The sequence below is a fragment of the Prosopis cineraria genome, unplaced genomic scaffold, assembly GCF_029017545.1.
Source record: "Prosopis cineraria cultivar Desert tree isolate PC_DT_omini unplaced genomic scaffold, ASM2901754v1 PC10, whole genome shotgun sequence".
NCBI classification, from domain to species: Eukaryota; Viridiplantae; Streptophyta; class Magnoliopsida; order Fabales; family Fabaceae; genus Prosopis; species Prosopis cineraria.
In genome coordinates this window covers 7,696,335-7,713,865 of record NW_026555341.1, presented here as the reverse complement: position 1 = coordinate 7,713,865, position 17,531 = coordinate 7,696,335, and the positions used below count along the sequence as shown (strand labels likewise).

The following is a 17,531-nucleotide window of genomic DNA, read 5'->3' as shown; positions in this document are numbered from 1 at the left end:
TACCTATTTTTAAATTAAGCTTATTTTTTATATTTATTCATATTAAATATTTTATAATAAATATAAAATCATTATCAATAGGAATATTTTTTTTAAATAATAATTATACTTTAAAAAATTAAAAATATTTTATATTTTTTAACATCTAATTCTTTAAAACGTAACTTAAGAGTATAACTTAAAATAAAAAGAGTATTTTTTTCAACCCTATGCATTTAGGGTGACTTGTACAAGGAAAGTGACTCATCACTTTGCAACAAAAAGTGAATCATCCATCTCTCCCTCCCCAAAAAAAATTTTATTCTTTTAGTTGTTTTTTGTTAATAAATAGTAAAAAGTTATATGAAAAGATAAACTATTTTTAAAAATAATGTATTTAGCAAGAGTAAATTGAGAAATTTATTTTTCCGGACAATATGGATAAATTAACTACCTCTCAAGCTATTATTCTTTGTACGAGAATTAGAAGTAACTTATAAATATAAATATAAAAGTATTGTATAATTTCTATAGTTTTTTTTCCAACTATATCCCTAATTCTTTTGTTTTTTTTTTTTGAAAAATGATCCATTAAAATTTCAGTTGTCATTATTAAGTCACTTAAATAGATTATATAATCATGCAATGAAAGTGTAATTGAAAAAAAAAACTTATACATTCAGTCTTATATATTTTAAAAGCTTATTTTTAATTAAATTAAAACATGTGTATTTTTTATATATTATTCATTTTACAACCAAATTTTATTATTAATATTATAAATACATTAAAACCCACCCTTTTTTTTTTATTTGACTGGATAGAAGTACATTAAGCATATGAAATCAAGCAATTAAGTCTTGTCCATTGGGAAAATTGTACATTTTTTTAAATATTAAGATGTTAACTAACTTCTTTTAAAAGAATACTAAAATAGTTTCCCCCCTAATAAAAACACTTAAAATAGTTATTACCAATGTTACATATTGTGGATCGAGAAAGGTAAATGATTCGACCGTCTCATCCACCGAAAAAACAAAATTATGTTAATTATAAATAATTGGCCAAATAAATTTAAGGGAGCTAAGTTTTGCTCCCCACACTGCTTCTTAAACTAGTGTTAATATCTAGTCCTCCAGCTGGTGCCTTTGTAATTTGTGAGTAGCTTGGGGAGTGCTGCATTTCCAATTATCCAGATCGAATTAAAATAGATGTGTTGCTGGATAGAATTTGGCATGATTTGAAATTCGATGCTACGAGTTGTGCCTTAATAATTGTTGCTACTTGCTGATATTATTTTTCAAAGGCTTGGGAAGGCAATTTATTCTGATATGAATGCTTTACAGCTTCGCGCAAATCTTACTTTTTTTCAGGCAGGAATAAATTTAAAAAATTATTTTATTTGTAGACTATTTTAATTATATACCAATCTCTTTAGTTTTGATAAAGTAATTAAAAACACCCTATATCTAGACTATTTACTTATTTAGGACAAGAAGGAGCATTACACACGATTACATAAACCAAAACAATTCTTGAGAGTAACAGTAGAGCTTCCCAAATACAGCAATCGTAATGAATCATTTAAAAATGAGCAACATGCAGTTTTGCCCTTGTCTAAATTTTGTCAAGGGTCGCCAACATCATAAGAACTTCTTAGATACCCCTACAATGCCGTCTCCTTTATACAACCTTCATTAAAAATACGCCAACTCATATACATTTCATCCTACCTATGCGTCTCCATATTTATATCATACAATTGGTTTGACTTCTTCCCATAACATTTTGAGAAAGTGCCTCTGAAAGAAAAAAATAAAATACATAATTTTCTGACTATGCGCTAACATCCGTGTTCATTCAAGAAGGATTAAGGATTAAGGGAACTAAGTGTCATTGAAAATACGTAATCAGTCCATCCAGTTGGGACTTTGGCCTCATTGATTCTGCTTCATCATTGGCTGCATGCCTGCATCAATCAGTGAAAGCAAAAATGAAAATAGACCGGTTCAAAGATGGCCAGAAATATGGTTGACAAATAAAAACAAGGTTCATAATCGAAATCTTTGGCTAAGCCTTGGAGAAGATTATTAGTATTACTCTAAGGAAACAAAGGCTGGTAATGAAGACCCAGATTCTCTGGAAATCCCATCATCGCGTTAAGATTCTGCAAAGCTTGACCTGAAGCTCCCTTCACTAGATTATCAATCTGCAAGAGCACATAGATATAGTTCGAGCTAAGGCCTCAGCCCGTCATAATACAAATGAGCAAATTAAAATTTAACGTGGACAAAATTACCAACTTACTACAGATATAATGATTGCTCTCCCGGGAATTCGGTCTGGAAAAACATTGATCAAACAGTAATTAGTCCCTCTAACGCTATGAGTTCGAGGGATGACTCCGTTTTCCAACAGTACGACAAATTCTTCATCCTGCAAGAACCAAGCAGCGGACGAGGAAGTCAAGAAGAGACACAAATAGAAGTTTAGATATCAACAAAAACCAGACAGGTAAAGGCAAATAATAATAAGCCATGCCTCTATACGAAGTAATGAAAATTTCACAGCTTCTTAAAACCACGCCAGAAATAGTAACAAGGTAAATGGCACACTTGAGATCTCAAGGTGATTTTAAGGCAGAGTTCAATCATGAGAATTTTTTGGTTAAAAGGTGAAAATTAATCAATGCCACAAGTGCAAATTTTACATGCTTGTCAATTTCTGGTGATGGGCAGTGACAAAGACAAACCTCATAAAATTGCCTCAGCTGCTGGTGCAAGTCCTCAATTCTAACTCTTGGAGCCATTTCCACATAGATAGTTGATTGCATGCCACGGATCTAGAAGATGACAACAGTGGTATATTCATAATTTTAATCGATAACAAGCAGCAATATATATATATGTATATATTGAAATACAAAATTCTGGTTGCAACTCTTACCATTGGAATTAAGTGTGGGGTAAAACTAATGGTTATTTTTGATCGGGCAGCATCTGAGAGTCCCTGTTCAGTTTCTGGAACTGGAATTAACAAAGTAGAATTTTTATCAGAACTTTAGATCATTTAATGGGCTGGTTTGTTCAAGTCATTCAAATACAAATGCTAAATGTCATTTGTCCCAGAAGCAAAAGCTCAATCCCGTGTCTTTTACATGGGAAAGAGATCATCAGTTTGAGTTTCAAAGTCAGAGGAGCATGAGAGACTTGTCATAAATCATAATTCATGCTCAAATTTCACTGTTCAATGCCTGGCATTGCCTGCCAACTCCAAGTTATGGTTAAATATCATAAAATCCTTGTCAGGTCGAATTAGCGCTCCTGATGTGGAATTAGGCTGGTTGGTTAATAATTTGTCCTAATCAAGTCAAAACTACCACTAGTTTTCTGCCCTCTTCCGAAATGCAAGTAGCGGTAGGGTGGTCTAATGTTGTAATGCATATTAGAGATTACTGCATTATTGCTTATGCCATATATCCTGTTTTATCATTAGGCTTAAAACATGCAAAGGCGCAAACGAAAGGTCACATAGATCCAGCATGGCAATAGTGATATTTAAAGATAGCAACAGAGAACGTTTGAAATAATTTGGGTTCCTCTGATTCAATGCATTAATTAGTCTAGGTTTACCTAGACTATGAAGTGCACAAATTCAAATTAAACAAGTCAAATCAACTTACCATGGCGATGTCGGGTAACACCATATGAATTGATACCTTCAGCCACTTCTGTGAACAATAAATTTTCCCTCACACTACGCCCTACAACAATAAGCCAAAGAGCAAATCCACTGCAGACATCAGAACCTGCCATTTTTGAGACAAAACACGGGGAAAAAGTGCTTGAAAATTCTAACCTGCTCCACTAACACCAGATTTTGCATCAATAATAACATTTTTAGTCTCAATAAGATTAGCCTGCAATCAAGGGGAAAAAAATTGACATTGAACATATTGTATTGTCATGCAAATAAGCATCAAAAAGTTATGTCTAGAGCTCAAAACATGCATCGATATGGTCTCCAGTCAAAGTGAAAAAAAAGTTGATATAAATGATCAGTAATCGGTACATGTACCCGTCACACAAAAGGTCTTAGTTACTAAACATGACTTGCCTTTTGATGCAAACTAACTTGCTGACAACATATATTCCAACTTACTTTATATATATATATATATATATTTGCTTGTTCTTCATGTCATCAAATAAGAGTCAACTACAAATATTTAGTCAACATTTTGACTCTAAAAAGAAAATAGTGTGACTACTAATCAAAGACTAAAATTCATGGAAAAGAAAAGGTCTGTAACTTGGTACTATATCATAGTAAAAGCACTGCAGTCAATCTCTCTGCCATATCAACAAGAGGCATACCCAAAGAAAAAAAAAACGGGTTGAACTGAAATGATAAACAAGGTGGAAAACACAGTAAAGCAAGACCAAGACTTAATCTTTTATTAGTCCATAATCCACAAACACTGCTTCAAGATTAAGTAATGCACATATCTATAACTATCTGAACTTTTCTTTCTAAAACTTTCTATAAGTCAACAATAAATCCACTTGATTAGTACATAACAACTAATCTTAACACACCATCCCATCAAATTCAAACAACAGTACACAGACAAATGGATAATATACAAGTAATGATTCATAGGAAGGCCGCTTAATTGTGTAATTAATTTTAACATCTCCATCAGACACTACAAAGCCAATATACTTGACAAACTAAATGATAGTCTAGCACGCAATATGAAATATATGCATAATAAGAATGCCAACCTTTATCAATGGGACAAGAGGAAGTTGAATGGATGTTGGATAACAACCTGGGTTAGCCACTAGGCGTGCATGTTTTATTTCTTCCCTAAAAATCTCTGTCAATCCATATACAGCTTCTTTCTGTAAACAAAAAATTAAATATCACTCAGCATGAAAAATAAGACAAGTGATGACCATTAATAAAAACTTCATTTGATTTTCAAATTTACTATTCTATGGTAAAAATAAAAAATAAAAACTTAAACCTCTAGATTCATACAAAAATTTTTAAAAAAACATTGATAAGTCAAATTTGTGAAGTCAACCATATCTCCTCAGATATATGCACTACAAGCAGTTCAAACATGAAACCACAGGTCCCTGTAATAACAAATTCAAGGCTATCGGTTTACTAAAAAGAGACTTACTTGCAAATCTGGTGCCCTGTGTGGTTGACCATACCACTCTTCATACTCAGATATATTTCGTAGGCGGAAGTCCTACAAAATATCTCATTTACAATTCTGACAAGCTATATTTTATTTGTTTTAGAATCAAAAGAAATTATCAAAATTAGTCATGATAGTTCAATTAGAATACTGCAGATAGGTCAACAATCTTCAAGTGCTTGGGAAGGCCTTTAATTATTTCCTGTAAATTAAAAAAAGACAAAACTCAATATTGATAAAGAAAAACAAGTTGAGACAATTGAAACCTGCTATTTAACATATGCATTTCCTTCTGAAAAAGGTAATCATAATTTATTATTTTGTTTCTTGAATCAAGGAACAAAATGGCAAAGTTATAAGAATGAACCTGAGTGGTTCCATGTGGCAAACAACAAAATACAGCGTCCACATCAGAAAAACTTGCATCCTTAATTGTAATCAAATCCGGCAGATTCTGCATATATGGATAAGGAGGAATTTATAGGTTATGTAACAGAGAATGAACATATATCTCCTCATCAGAAAAGTCACGCCTTGGGTATTGCACAAGCAAAAAAATGATTATAGCAATTACCAACCTCCATCATCAAGTAAATTATAGTAAGAATTTATGCAAAATTGCATGAAGAAGGAGAATGCATGCCATATATTTGATAAATACCATTAAAAGTAAGAAAACCGTCTTTATTAATTATATATCATCCATTATGTTTGCCATACCCGTGTAGCAAAATGAGGGAAGACAGATGCAATTGGCTGCCCAGCTTTCCTATCAGCTGTCATTAGAGTAACCTCACATTGTGGGTGATTTGCTAAAAGCCGAAGAACCTAAAAAAATAGTATCACTAGTTCAAAACCTACTATTCCAAAGTTTGAACTAATAGTGAAACACAGGACAGTGGAGAAACTGTGTTAGGGTGTGTTTGCTATGCACCTCAGCACCAGTGTAGCCACTAGCTCCAAGAACACCAATACGAACGGTACTTCGTGAAGCACAATTACTTGACTTCATCATACAATTGACAAATGGCCTCACCTCATGTCGCTTCCTAAACTTGGATGGCTTCTCCGCCTAAACAATTTGCACAAAAGCACAATTTGAGTACAAACATAAACGGAAAAAAGAACATACCAACTATTTCATCTTTGAATTATCAAGTCAATGAAGCTTCAGTCTTTGAAAATTAGCAAACTGCGCAAGTTACTTGCTAAAAATAACAAAATGCACATTAGTCTCTAATTGATCAAAAAGACTATGAGAGTTAGAAAATAAGGTCAACATGCTCTGGATAAAGCACCCCACCACAGAAAAGAATCAAAATTTAATAGAATGAACAATATGTCCAGTGTTAAAAGTCAGCAAGACATTTATAATAAGAAATAAATACAAAAACTTAACCCATTGTTAGATGGAGAGAAAAGTAGGGGAAGAGAAAACAAGAGAAGAAAACATAAAGGGAAAATAAAGTTTTCCTTCTTCAGATAAAAAGGAAAAAAAAATTACAGAAAAGCAGAGGAGAAAAATAGGCGAGGGCTCCATTTTTTCACCTCAGTCAGAGATTTTCATGAAAGACATACTTTCCAAAAATGGCCCACAAAGCTCTAGGCATGAGGCCCTTATTGTCATTGCAAAATTAGTCACTCCTCTTTCCTCTTTTTCTCATTTTCATCCAAACAAGAGAAGAGAAGATAGTTGTTCTCCACTTTTTTCTTCCCATTTTCTTTCTTTCCATTTTATCTCCTCATCCAAACAAAGCATAAGTGTCACAAAATTGGAGAAGGACCTTCCACAAGCAGCCATTGTTGAAACAAATAGCACTGAAAGCCGTAGCACTCATTGTCATGGACAGCTACAAAATTCTGAACCTGGGATGGCTACAAAGTTTTGAACCAGAGAATTAGCTTCCAATAATTGCAATCTATTATGTAAAATTGTAATAATACAAGAAGCCATCTTACTAGTAAATAAAAGATTCTCAGCAATGTGAAGCTTAATTTTAAGGATGAAGATAAAGTCTTAAGCTTTTGGCACTTGATCAATGAGTATCAATTAACACAACGCCCATCTCAGACTTACATACATGCAATCTTAAAAGATAGTGATAAGAGAGGTAATAATGGATTGCAGCAGGAAAAATCTATGTATCTTTTTTTTTTTAGCTAAATTAAGTAAATTGCACTAGGATATCAATATTACTACTAACAATAATATATCAATATATATATATAATTAATATATACAATGTAATAAATTTCATTGCACTAATTTGTAAGTATGAATAAGACAATACACTTCAAATCCCTTGCAACCCATTGGCTAGCATCTAACTTTAAATATGCTATAAATAAATTCCATAATTTATTTTTAATAAATAATAAAATTTATTTCTTTATAAAAAAGTACTAACTTTTACGATCCTACTACATTTCCTATCCATATCCCAAATCGTAACGAAGACAGTTTTCTTCGTCGTGCTTTCTATGGGGGCCATGCTGATACTTATCAACCTAAAGGGGAAAAGCTAGATTATTACGATGTGAACTCTTTATATCCGTATATCATGAAAACATTTCCTATGCCTGGGGGTAAGCCTGTCTGGCATGGTAAATTAGAAGGCCAGGATATAGACCGCTTGTATAGATATTTTGAGGCTCATATTGTCTGTCCTCCTACTATTAATAAACCTTTCTTAGCCTATAGGGATAATCTAAGTAAAACGATAGTCTTCCCAACTGGGGAATTCGTGGGTGTGTATTTTAGTGAAGAATTGAAGTATGCGCGCGACATAGGCTACCAGGTTACTCTTATCTCAGGCTACAGCTTTGAAAAGATGAATAGCCCATTCGAGAGCTTTGTAAATGCTATTTATGATAAAAGAAAAGATGCAAAGAGAACGGGTAATGATGCTATGGCTTATGTTTACAAGATACTCATGAACTCACTATACGGTAGATTTGGTATAAATCCTAAATGCATGATCACTGAGGTCTGCGATCTTGATCGATATAACCTATTGACAAAGATAAGTGATTACATCTTTGCGGACAAGCTTAGCGAACATTACTATATCGTCACTTACTGGAGCAATACCGGACAGGTCTCCGACTCTGACTGGTGTCCTCCAAGGATATCAGCTGTTCAATTGGCTGCAGCTGTCACAGCATGTGCTCGGATTCATATGTATCCCTACATTTCATAAAAATCATGTATTATGAAAAATATTAATCACAAGAAAAATGATCTAATTTAATTAAATTTGGAAAAAATAATATACCATGTTCAGTCTAATATTTAAAATTAAAATTTTATATAATAAAATATCATATAATATAATATTATCCTATATTTGATAATACATTATGTGATATAACATAAGATAAAAATTAACTCTTTTAAAGAAATATCCTTGTTATGATATAACACAAGATAAAATTCACGTTAAATGAGTTGAAAATAGCACATAGCTCAGCAAGGGTGTAAAAAATTGAACACCTAACAACACAGCACTACAATAGTTCATACAATAATAAAGAGTTATTAATCACGATCTGTATTCCAGACAGCAAACCCACTGACAATACTCCATAACACAACACGATACAATGATGCAATGTAATTCAAATCCAACAATGAAAATAAACCTTCAACAATCCAACGATACTCTCAATTGAAAATTGAGCAATACAGAGCAGCCCTAATCAAGTCTTCAATGTGATCTCTTCTTGTTTGGATGGCTCCTACACATTAATAATCATTGCAATAAAACTTATTATCATCAACAGACTTGCATATCCATTGACTCACAATATAACTACTAGCAGAGAGAAAAGAATTCTGAAAATATAATAAAACAAAAATAGACCTTATGTTGTTTTCTTAAACTTCCAGTTCCTACAACTTGTTTTCAGGATTCAACTCTGCTGTTTTCTATTTAGTCATTAATGGGTTATCCTTAATTAGTTACATTTGCTGCTGCATCATTTCTTTTGTTTAGTTCCTTCACTTTGCTTTTACTTGTACAGGATTATCTGTCATTTGTGCGATTGCAGAAATTCCTTAACATGGTGTATTAATTTGTTCTTTCGCTTCTTTCGTTTAAGTGAAGAAAAAAAAAATATGGTGCTCAAAGCTGAGTGCTTTTCCCATTATTAAAGCTCTTTGCCCAAAAACTCTCTTCCCCACTTTCTCCAAAAGCCCCAATTTCTTCTCACATCAATCACGGGATTCTTAAACACCCATTCTCCTCTCCCAACATTCATATGCGTTGACATATAGTTCCTTCTAGGTAGGTAAAACGAACCACATTTAATAGTAATCACAACAACTGCAATAATATATACCTCTACAATACCTTAATTACTAATGCCACTTATTCAATCTCCAATGCTGTTTAATCCCTTTTTTTTCCCTGTTCAAATAACATGAAATCTGCTTATTCCTTCTTACACATGAATAATAATAACTTAATTTGATGACCAAATATGCCTAAAGTTAGACTTTTTCTCAATAGGCCAAGAAAACAGCGGAGGTACATTTTGATTTTCTGTTCGATTCGCAGTTTGAGGGATATTATAAACCACGCACCTTTGTGTCATCCTCTTACTCTTATTATTATTTCTCAATTAAAAGAATCCAGAGAAAAAGGCCAGGTTCAATTAAGAAGACACCAATAGAACGAAGGTATAGGCTTAAAAGTTAAATGTAAGGAACTAGAATGGAATCTCACCAAAGGAGGAGACAAAGGGCGAAATAAAATTGCAGAGAAACTGAGGCTGAGGCGAGTCTGAGACTAAGTGGAATCTTCGAACGGGAAAGCGAGAATGCGAAGACGATAGCGGCGGAGAGGTTGAGAGCGAACGCGAACGTGACGGTGAGATGTGACGGTGAGCAGAGTGACTAACAGCGAGGCAGAGTGACTGAGAACGTGAGCTGAGAGGCTGCGGCTTGAGGAGTATAGTGCGATGACTTATGTGTAGCCAAAGAAACAAAAAGATGCATCTTATAGCACAAGATACGATCAAGAAAGCCGAAAGTGAGGGGATGCGGAGTTAAAAGACCTTTACAATCAAAAAGTGGTCCTGATGATGAAACTTTTTTGGAGGTTGATCACTAAAACTGATGCTATACGAGCGAAATGCCCTTAGAAGAAGTAAATATGTCTGCGGTTAAGGCAAGCTGGCAAGTACCCACATGTTATGAAGAAAAGAAACTAATCTGCCTTCTAGAGTGGCATTAATACGGTTTGGGATACTTTTCGCAATCCGAAGGGTATGGCCCAGGTTGCAAGATACTAATGTTCAGGTGGGATTTATGGACCCATTGGATTCATATCCTACTAATGCAGTAATGCACTGCTCCTTCGCTCTTTTATATACAATGTGTTTTTTTAACTAAAATTCGTACATCAATAAAAATTTATTATTCAATTGAAAGAATATAAAATTAAAATAATTTTTTAATTTTATTCATAATAATATCACAATTAATATTATAGCAGTGACAATTATACACAATTAATATGTTCTTTTGTTTTAAGGACAATAATGTTGTGCTTGGCTCATAAGAAAAAATAAGGAGAAAAAAATAGAGAAAAGAGAAAAACAGAGAGGGGTAATTCTTTCTCCTTATGCTTGGCTAAGTGAGAAAAAATTGGAGAAAAAAATTGTTAATTTCACATGAACAATAATAACCTTAATATTTGCAGAAAAATATTTATAAATAATAAAATTTAATATTTTAAAATATTATGTATATAATTTTTGTTATATGTTACTGATTAAATAAAAATATAATTGTAAATTCTTTTATCCCATGCTAGGAAAATAATTATTTTGTTCAATTTTAAGTTTTATTTTTTAAATTATTAAATATATAAGAATCTAAATAGAGGGAAGCAACATGCAGAAATTGAAAAAAAATGAGTAAATTTAAAAATTGAGTTTTCTATCCAAAATCTGCATATATTTATATAGAAAAGTTGACAGTAAAATTAAATTGAGTCTCACATGTTATCTTTCTCCCAATTTTCTATTCTTCTCATTTTTCTCTCCTTAATCAAGTACAAAAAAATGTCATTTTCTCCTGACCTTTCTCTTGTCCCTACTTTTTTCTCCTGCCAGCTACAACATTAGGATAAGGTTCTCTAGTTATTCAAAATTATCGTAACAGTCCTTATATTTAGAAACAAAACCTTCTAAAAAAAAAAAACCTATATACAAGGATTAAGGACAGAGGGAGTATGTGGATTAGAACATGCATATTAGGACGCGGAACATCTCTATTTTCCTATCATTATTTTCCCTTCATTTCCCAAAGTATAAACATTGACATTATTACATCAAGTGAATCTATTTTAGCCATAAAATTGATGAATGATTAAGATTAAGGAAGTAGAAGAACAAAGATAATAAAAAAAAAATGGAGGGATTCAGCGTAAATTATATAGAGGTCATGTGACAAGATTATTTAAAGGTTTCAACGTACGAGTCTCGCTGTGCGCGCGCCTGCGTATGTGTTGACTTGTGTATGTATACACCGACACAGGTAAAATGCAAATTGCTAACATTTAGAATTGAAGGAGAAATGAAGCATGGAAAAAGTCATTAGATATTCAGAATTGGTGACTGCGTGACTCGCAATTTGTCAATGTTGGCATTCTCCTTGTTTTTCCCAGTCTTTTTTATTTAATTTCAATTTCAATATTGTATTCTTTAACCAATAATATTTCTTTTGAGATGAGATTCTTCGTGACAACTTCATCGTAGTTGGTTTCGTGATATCCAGGAAATAATAATATTTTATTCTAATAGAAAAGATGTAATATAATACCATAAGACAGACACTAGAATCTTGGAATCGGTTCCTCAACCAAACACGCTAAAAGCCCAAAATATTAGCGGAGTCATTTTAGCATCACATTAATGGTAGACTATAACGATCAGAATGCGATTTAAAAATTCGACACCCTAGAGAATTAAATAAATCGCTATAAATCAGGCGGTAAAACAGAATGTAATTAGAAAAAAAAAATACTCGAAGGTGAAATAAAATTATAAAGACCAAATGAACTATGAAAAATTGTCTTTGAGCTCAAAATATCATCCTAGTGTGGAGTATTGGCTATCTGGCTTCACCGTCTGAACCACGTGGCAATTCAACCACCATCTTAGTGTGGAGTAATAGTGTGTCCTAGGCACCTTACTGTGAGGTGGTCTGAGTGAGCACACTGTTAAGCCTCAAGCAAGTAAAAGCCCGTCTTTCTTGTTTCAGAAGAAAGATAACCTCTTCCCTTACCACAAGCTGTTTTCTTCCGCGGCCAACCCGGGCAAATTAAACATAAAAAGGAAGAGAGGGAAAAGAACAAAAAAGAATCGTGCTTTTGTTCACAACCAGAGAGTTTCAGTTTCCATGCACTCAAAACCGAATAAAAGCAGTAACTTTGTTTCATTTCTTACCGGAAAGCCTAGGAGGAAAGTTGCTGCAATCCTGTTCAAAGAATTAGAGATGAGTACCTAACACTGACGGTGGTGATGCATTTTCAGCTTGGCTCTCAGGTGGTGGACGATTATCGGCATCAAGTTGTCTCACATTTTCTATCATCTTTACAACGTCTGAAATCTTCGGTCTCTGATCTGGCATCCTTGCCACGCAAGCCATGGCTATCTGTAACATCTCCACCATGTCTTCTTCTATATTTGGGTATCTCATCAGTTCCAGGTCAAACACTTCAGCTGTCCACTCCTCTCGCACAACTGAATGAACCCACCTCACCAAGTGGACAATCTCATCCCCACCTGTAGTAAGAATGGGGGATTTCCCAGTCAGAAGCTCCAGCAAAACCACTCCAAAACTGTAGATATCTGAAGGCTGTGCTGCTTTTCTGGTGTCTGTAACTTCGGGTGCTCGATAGCCAGAAGCACGCGAGATCGGGAGGGCCAGTGAGCTCATTATCATGGCCAACCCAAGATCAGATACACAACCATACTGCTTAGAGTTGACAAAGATATTTGAAGATTTAATGTTTCCATGCACCATCTTTCCACCATTCTCTGCGTGGATACGAGCAATCCCTCTTGCGGCACCTAATGCTATTTTAAGCCGACTATCCCAATCCAAGGCCACCCTATCCTCTCCTCTTTTACCTGAAGAATTCAGGAAATGGAAAAGCTTACAGCACAGTAAAATTTACAAAAATATCAATATGAATACAAAACGAACATACGCACGCGCAGCATTTGCCAGCTTGGCACTGACCACTGCCAATAAATCATCAATTGGGTACATTCCAGTCAAATAGCTGCGAACTGACAAAAGTTCAGCGTAATTTATATCTCAAGGTAACACAAGAAGAAAGGTTCTGTGTATTTTGAAATGTTTATCCCAGAGGTGTAACACTACTACTTCACAGAACAATCCTTAAACTTTAAACACCAGAAATGGGAGAATTGATTACGGACCAAACTGTGGGTTCATTCTTTTTTGTAATACCATATCAGGCTCTAGGCTACAGTCTCTTCAAAATTAACAGAATAAAGGCCTGGAGCTGGCTCCTAATCAACTCTACTATTGATGATGCACCCTTCTTTTGGGCGCACTCAGCATATGAACTCTCTGATGTAAATGACTGTAGGAGTTTCTGAAATAATGACAAAGAGGCCAAAAAATATGATTCAAAGTTTAAAGTTTACGCAGTCTAAACCATAGAAACATAACTGATGAATGACTACTTTGGCTTTTAAAACATGTAAAAGGTGTCAGTATGAGACAAAATGAGAAAAAGAAAGGAGGAGTAACAACGAGTGTTACACATATATATATATATATATATGCATTATATCCTTCTTAATCCTACTAAAGACGTCTCTAGTTAATCATTCAAAACATTTTACATAGATATACGTTATATCAGGCTTCATATGCATACTTCAACTTAAAGACATTCTTTCCAACAGTGAGACGGAATCAAAGAATCCATGTTATTCATCCCAAATATTTGTGACTGACAAACATATTGTGGTCAAAACCTTCTGCAGGGTTACTGTATATCGAGAAGTTCATGGTGTTCTCTCTCTGCATCAATAGTCATACAGCTCTTATCAAGCAATTGTGAATAACTATCTACTTTACGACATGCCAGACAATAAATGACTTTGAAAATGTTTATATGGTTAAAGCTAAGCTACATACCATGCAGTAAAGAAGAGAGGCTCCCCTGACTGTAATAATCATATACCATCAATTTCTCATCCTTGGAATAGTAATATGCTTTCAGTTCAACCACATTATCATGTTTAAGACTTCCCACAATCTCCATGTGTTGCTCAAAGTCTTTTTTTCCAACAGCTACATCCTTCAGCCTCTTGACGACCACTGTGGAAGCATCCTCTAGTATGGCCTTGTATGCAGTGCCAAACGTTCCCTTGCCCAGTACCTCAGCAGAAGCCCGTAACAAATCCTCCAAGTCAAAGGCATAGTTACATCCCTCAAAGAAAACTAGTTTATTATTCGCATCTTGATTCCTCGAAACTTCTTTCTCCGGAGACATTCCTCCCTTTTGCAACTTCCCAGAGAACCCATCTTCGTCCCTCCTTCTCGAGAAGCATACAAACATCAGAAAACCAAAAGCGAAAAGGGCAAGAACACCAACGGCAGTCGAAACTCCTAGTAGTGTTGTTTCCCGGAGACCTCCGTGTTTCTTAGATTTTGAAGACGGTTTGAAAGAAGGAGGAAGTACAGGAGAAAGGTGGGGATAATTTCCAAAAGATATGTTATTACCTAGGAATGCTGACATAGGAAACCTCTGGAGAGAATTAGGTACACTACCGTTCAACTTGTTGTTAGATAAATTCAACTGTTGCAATCTGAGCAACTGGATATCAGGAATTTCACCAGAAAGCGAGTTGTTTGCGAGATTCAAACCAGCAAGTTCAGTCAAATTAGAAATTGAGAAAGGAATGCTGCCATTGAAACGATTATTGGACAAATTGACGATGGTAAGATTCTTCCAGACTGAGAAATCCGGTAAAGAACCCGACAGGTTGTTAAATTGAAGATAAAGCACAGATAGATTTTTTAACTCAGACAAATCAGAAGGAAAACTCCCACTGATAAAATTGGATCTGAGGCTCACGATTTGCAGTGCTGAGAGGCGGCCAATTGTATTGGGTGGAATTGCTCCATGAAATCCAATTCCCGGAAGTCGGACAGCAATTACTCGGGACTTATCTTCGTTACAAGTGACTCCAGTCCAGTTAGTACATACAGAAGAGTTCTCATTCCAATTTAGAGGGCGAGAGTGAGAGAACTGGTTCACAAAATCAAGCAAAGCTCGCTTATCTTCAATAGGCTCTGCATTTCCTTGCCGGAGAATCAGATCCAGCAGGCAAATGGAATAGAAAATGCGCAGAAATGCCATTCGACCAAAATGCACTACTTTCAGCAGGAACGAGATGTTTCTGCTATGTGTTGATTGTCACTCTGCTAGTCTACTCTACAGACTGAAATGAAACGTAACCGCGTTAGTGTGGATACAAGATATAATTTACTTATTTTTCCCGCCTAGTGAACTAAAATGTGAGAAAGGAAAAAGAAAAAAGGGGATAGCTATTAGCTAGAAGCAAATGGAAAAAGAGCAAAAGGAAATCTGGTTCCAAGATGATTGTCGACGAAAGTAGATGCGGACACTGAGAAAATTGTGCATAAAAGAGCGAGCCTGCAAGCTGTGAGCGAGGCTTCGTTTAAGTCAAAGCAAAATAATTTAATCTAACAAAGCAGAGTGTCCGTCCAGATGGGGTGTTCCTTTCCGTTTATTATTCCGTGTTAACTTTTTTCTTGGAGATGGCGAAAATCGAGAATTCAAATTATTTTTAAAGAAAAAACGAAGTTCAGAACAGAACAGAAACCAGACCGCTCACTTCGTTCCACGACCACCCCTTCTACCACCTCCAGCAGCAGGACACCATTTCAACGGCATCACTAGTTTAAGCAAGCATTATAAACAAGAAATGATGAAGGAGAGAGAATGGGTTGGAGAAGAAAACGTACTAGTTATAATTTCACAAAACTAATAGTGCTCGCTAAAAGAAGCATCCAATGCACAATTAACAGTGAAAAGCGTTGAAAAGGCAGAATAAGGCATCATCTTGTGAGAAGACTTTGAACCAGAGAGAGGAAACGAGAGAAAGCGACAGATAAAAGAGCTACCCGAAGTCGCCGGGGAAGCTAAACAAAGAATTTCAACGCTCTTCAACTTCTCCATTTTTGGAGGTCATGGTTGACGGAAGCTAGAATGAGAAACGGAAGGAGGAGAGTGAGAGTGAGAGTGATGTGAGCGTGAGTGTGTGAGCAAGTGAGAGAAGCACTCACCTAACGGATGACCCAGGGATTAACGGTGCCCCACGGAACGGAAAACCTGTGTTAACGATGTACAAAGAGGGGGTTTATATGGATCATTGACGTGGCATCATGTCATTCTGCCATGTGGGTCCTACGTATGTTCATTAACCCATAAATAATTTCCATTACTTTGACTGCCTATGCCAATAATAAACCAAGGGCTCAAAAGATAGAATAAAAAACTTACCTTCTTATCAGTTACTCATCATATACTTCATTAATATCCTCATCTCCAGTTACCTAGTGAACCCTGTCTTTTGCAATGTTTTAATGGCAATTTATAAGCACGCAAGTTATCGGAATTTCATGCGTTACACAAGTGAAATGTCTTTTGGATTTTGTTAGCCACGACAAACCCATGATTTCTCGAGTTCAGCAAGGATCAGGCTCATATGGCTTTGGGGTAGATGCTTTGATTGTTAAATTTTTTATCTAGTCTTTTAACGGATAAAATAGGGCTGTTGATTTGAGTTTATGCGAGTAATTGTATTGCCAATCTGTTAAACACTTATTTCCTTGTTTGAGCTTACGGAATGATCACTGGTTCTCTTGCACGACAATAATATTCCAAGACGAAGCATAACGAGTTAAGTCGTCTTCCTCCATCGGCCAACGTTAGAGTCCAAACCAATTCTGTCCTCAGGGATGGCTCTCATAGCAAAGCCTTAATTCTGCGGTCATTGTCTGGAGAAGCAGTTGGTGGGAGATCAATTCTTCATTCAATTGTAATACCCAAAACACATGGTCTTGAATTAAAGACGAATATTACCCTATTCAGCCAATTTCTCTTCTGGGGTTGCATTCAGGTAACATTAGGTCTCAACTTTACCTGACCCTAACTACTGGATGCTCATTATTTGCAGTGTGTGATGTTCTGTATTGTTTGTTTTACTGAAGAAAAACCAGTGTGGGGTGTGTGGCCGACTGGCCGTCAGTGTAATC

General features: G+C 35.1%; 2 protein-coding genes across 9 annotated transcripts; both read right to left on the bottom strand.

Moving 5' to 3' along the window:
- Positions 1-1,533: 1,533 nt before the first annotated feature.
- On the bottom strand, positions 1,534-10,359 carry LOC129321240 (probable N-acetyl-gamma-glutamyl-phosphate reductase, chloroplastic). 4 transcript variants are annotated; one of them, XM_054966948.1, is made up of 18 exons: positions 9,922-10,359; positions 9,547-9,603; positions 8,837-8,932; positions 8,275-8,381; positions 6,979-7,069; positions 6,129-6,266; positions 5,915-6,022; positions 5,562-5,648; positions 5,346-5,396; positions 5,174-5,245; positions 4,767-4,886; positions 3,838-3,898; positions 3,662-3,742; positions 2,926-3,005; positions 2,732-2,821; positions 2,287-2,415; positions 2,080-2,188; positions 1,534-1,948 (listed from the first exon to the last, which is right to left on the bottom strand). In XM_054966948.1, the coding sequence occupies exons 5-17, from the start codon at positions 7,036-7,038 to the stop codon at positions 2,081-2,083; spliced, it is 1,185 nt and encodes a 394-aa protein (XP_054822923.1). In that variant the 5' UTR covers positions 7,039-7,069; positions 8,275-8,381; positions 8,837-8,932; positions 9,547-9,603; positions 9,922-10,359; the 3' UTR covers positions 1,534-1,948; position 2,080. The 4 variants fall into 4 exon arrangements, with proteins under 4 accessions (XP_054822923.1, XP_054822922.1, XP_054822924.1 ...); XM_054966947.1 differs by lacking the exon at positions 9,547-9,603; XM_054966949.1 differs by lacking the exons at positions 8,275-8,381; positions 8,837-8,932; positions 9,547-9,603; positions 9,922-10,359 and adding an exon at positions 8,138-8,159.
- A 1,806-nt stretch (positions 10,360-12,165) lies between these two features.
- On the bottom strand, positions 12,166-16,520 carry LOC129284587 (probable inactive receptor kinase At4g23740). 5 transcript variants are annotated; one of them, XM_054920111.1, is made up of 3 exons: positions 16,398-16,520; positions 14,382-15,691; positions 12,166-13,336 (listed from the first exon to the last, which is right to left on the bottom strand). In XM_054920111.1, the coding sequence occupies exons 2-3, from the start codon at positions 15,607-15,609 to the stop codon at positions 12,693-12,695; spliced, it is 1,872 nt and encodes a 623-aa protein (XP_054776086.1). In that variant the 5' UTR covers positions 15,610-15,691; positions 16,398-16,520; the 3' UTR covers positions 12,166-12,692. The 5 variants fall into 5 exon arrangements, with proteins under 5 accessions (XP_054776086.1, XP_054776085.1, XP_054776084.1 ...); XM_054920110.1 differs by lacking the exon at positions 16,398-16,520 and adding an exon at positions 16,239-16,388; XM_054920109.1 differs by lacking the exon at positions 16,398-16,520 and adding an exon at positions 16,109-16,249.
- Between the last annotated feature and the right edge of the window lie 1,011 nt (positions 16,521-17,531).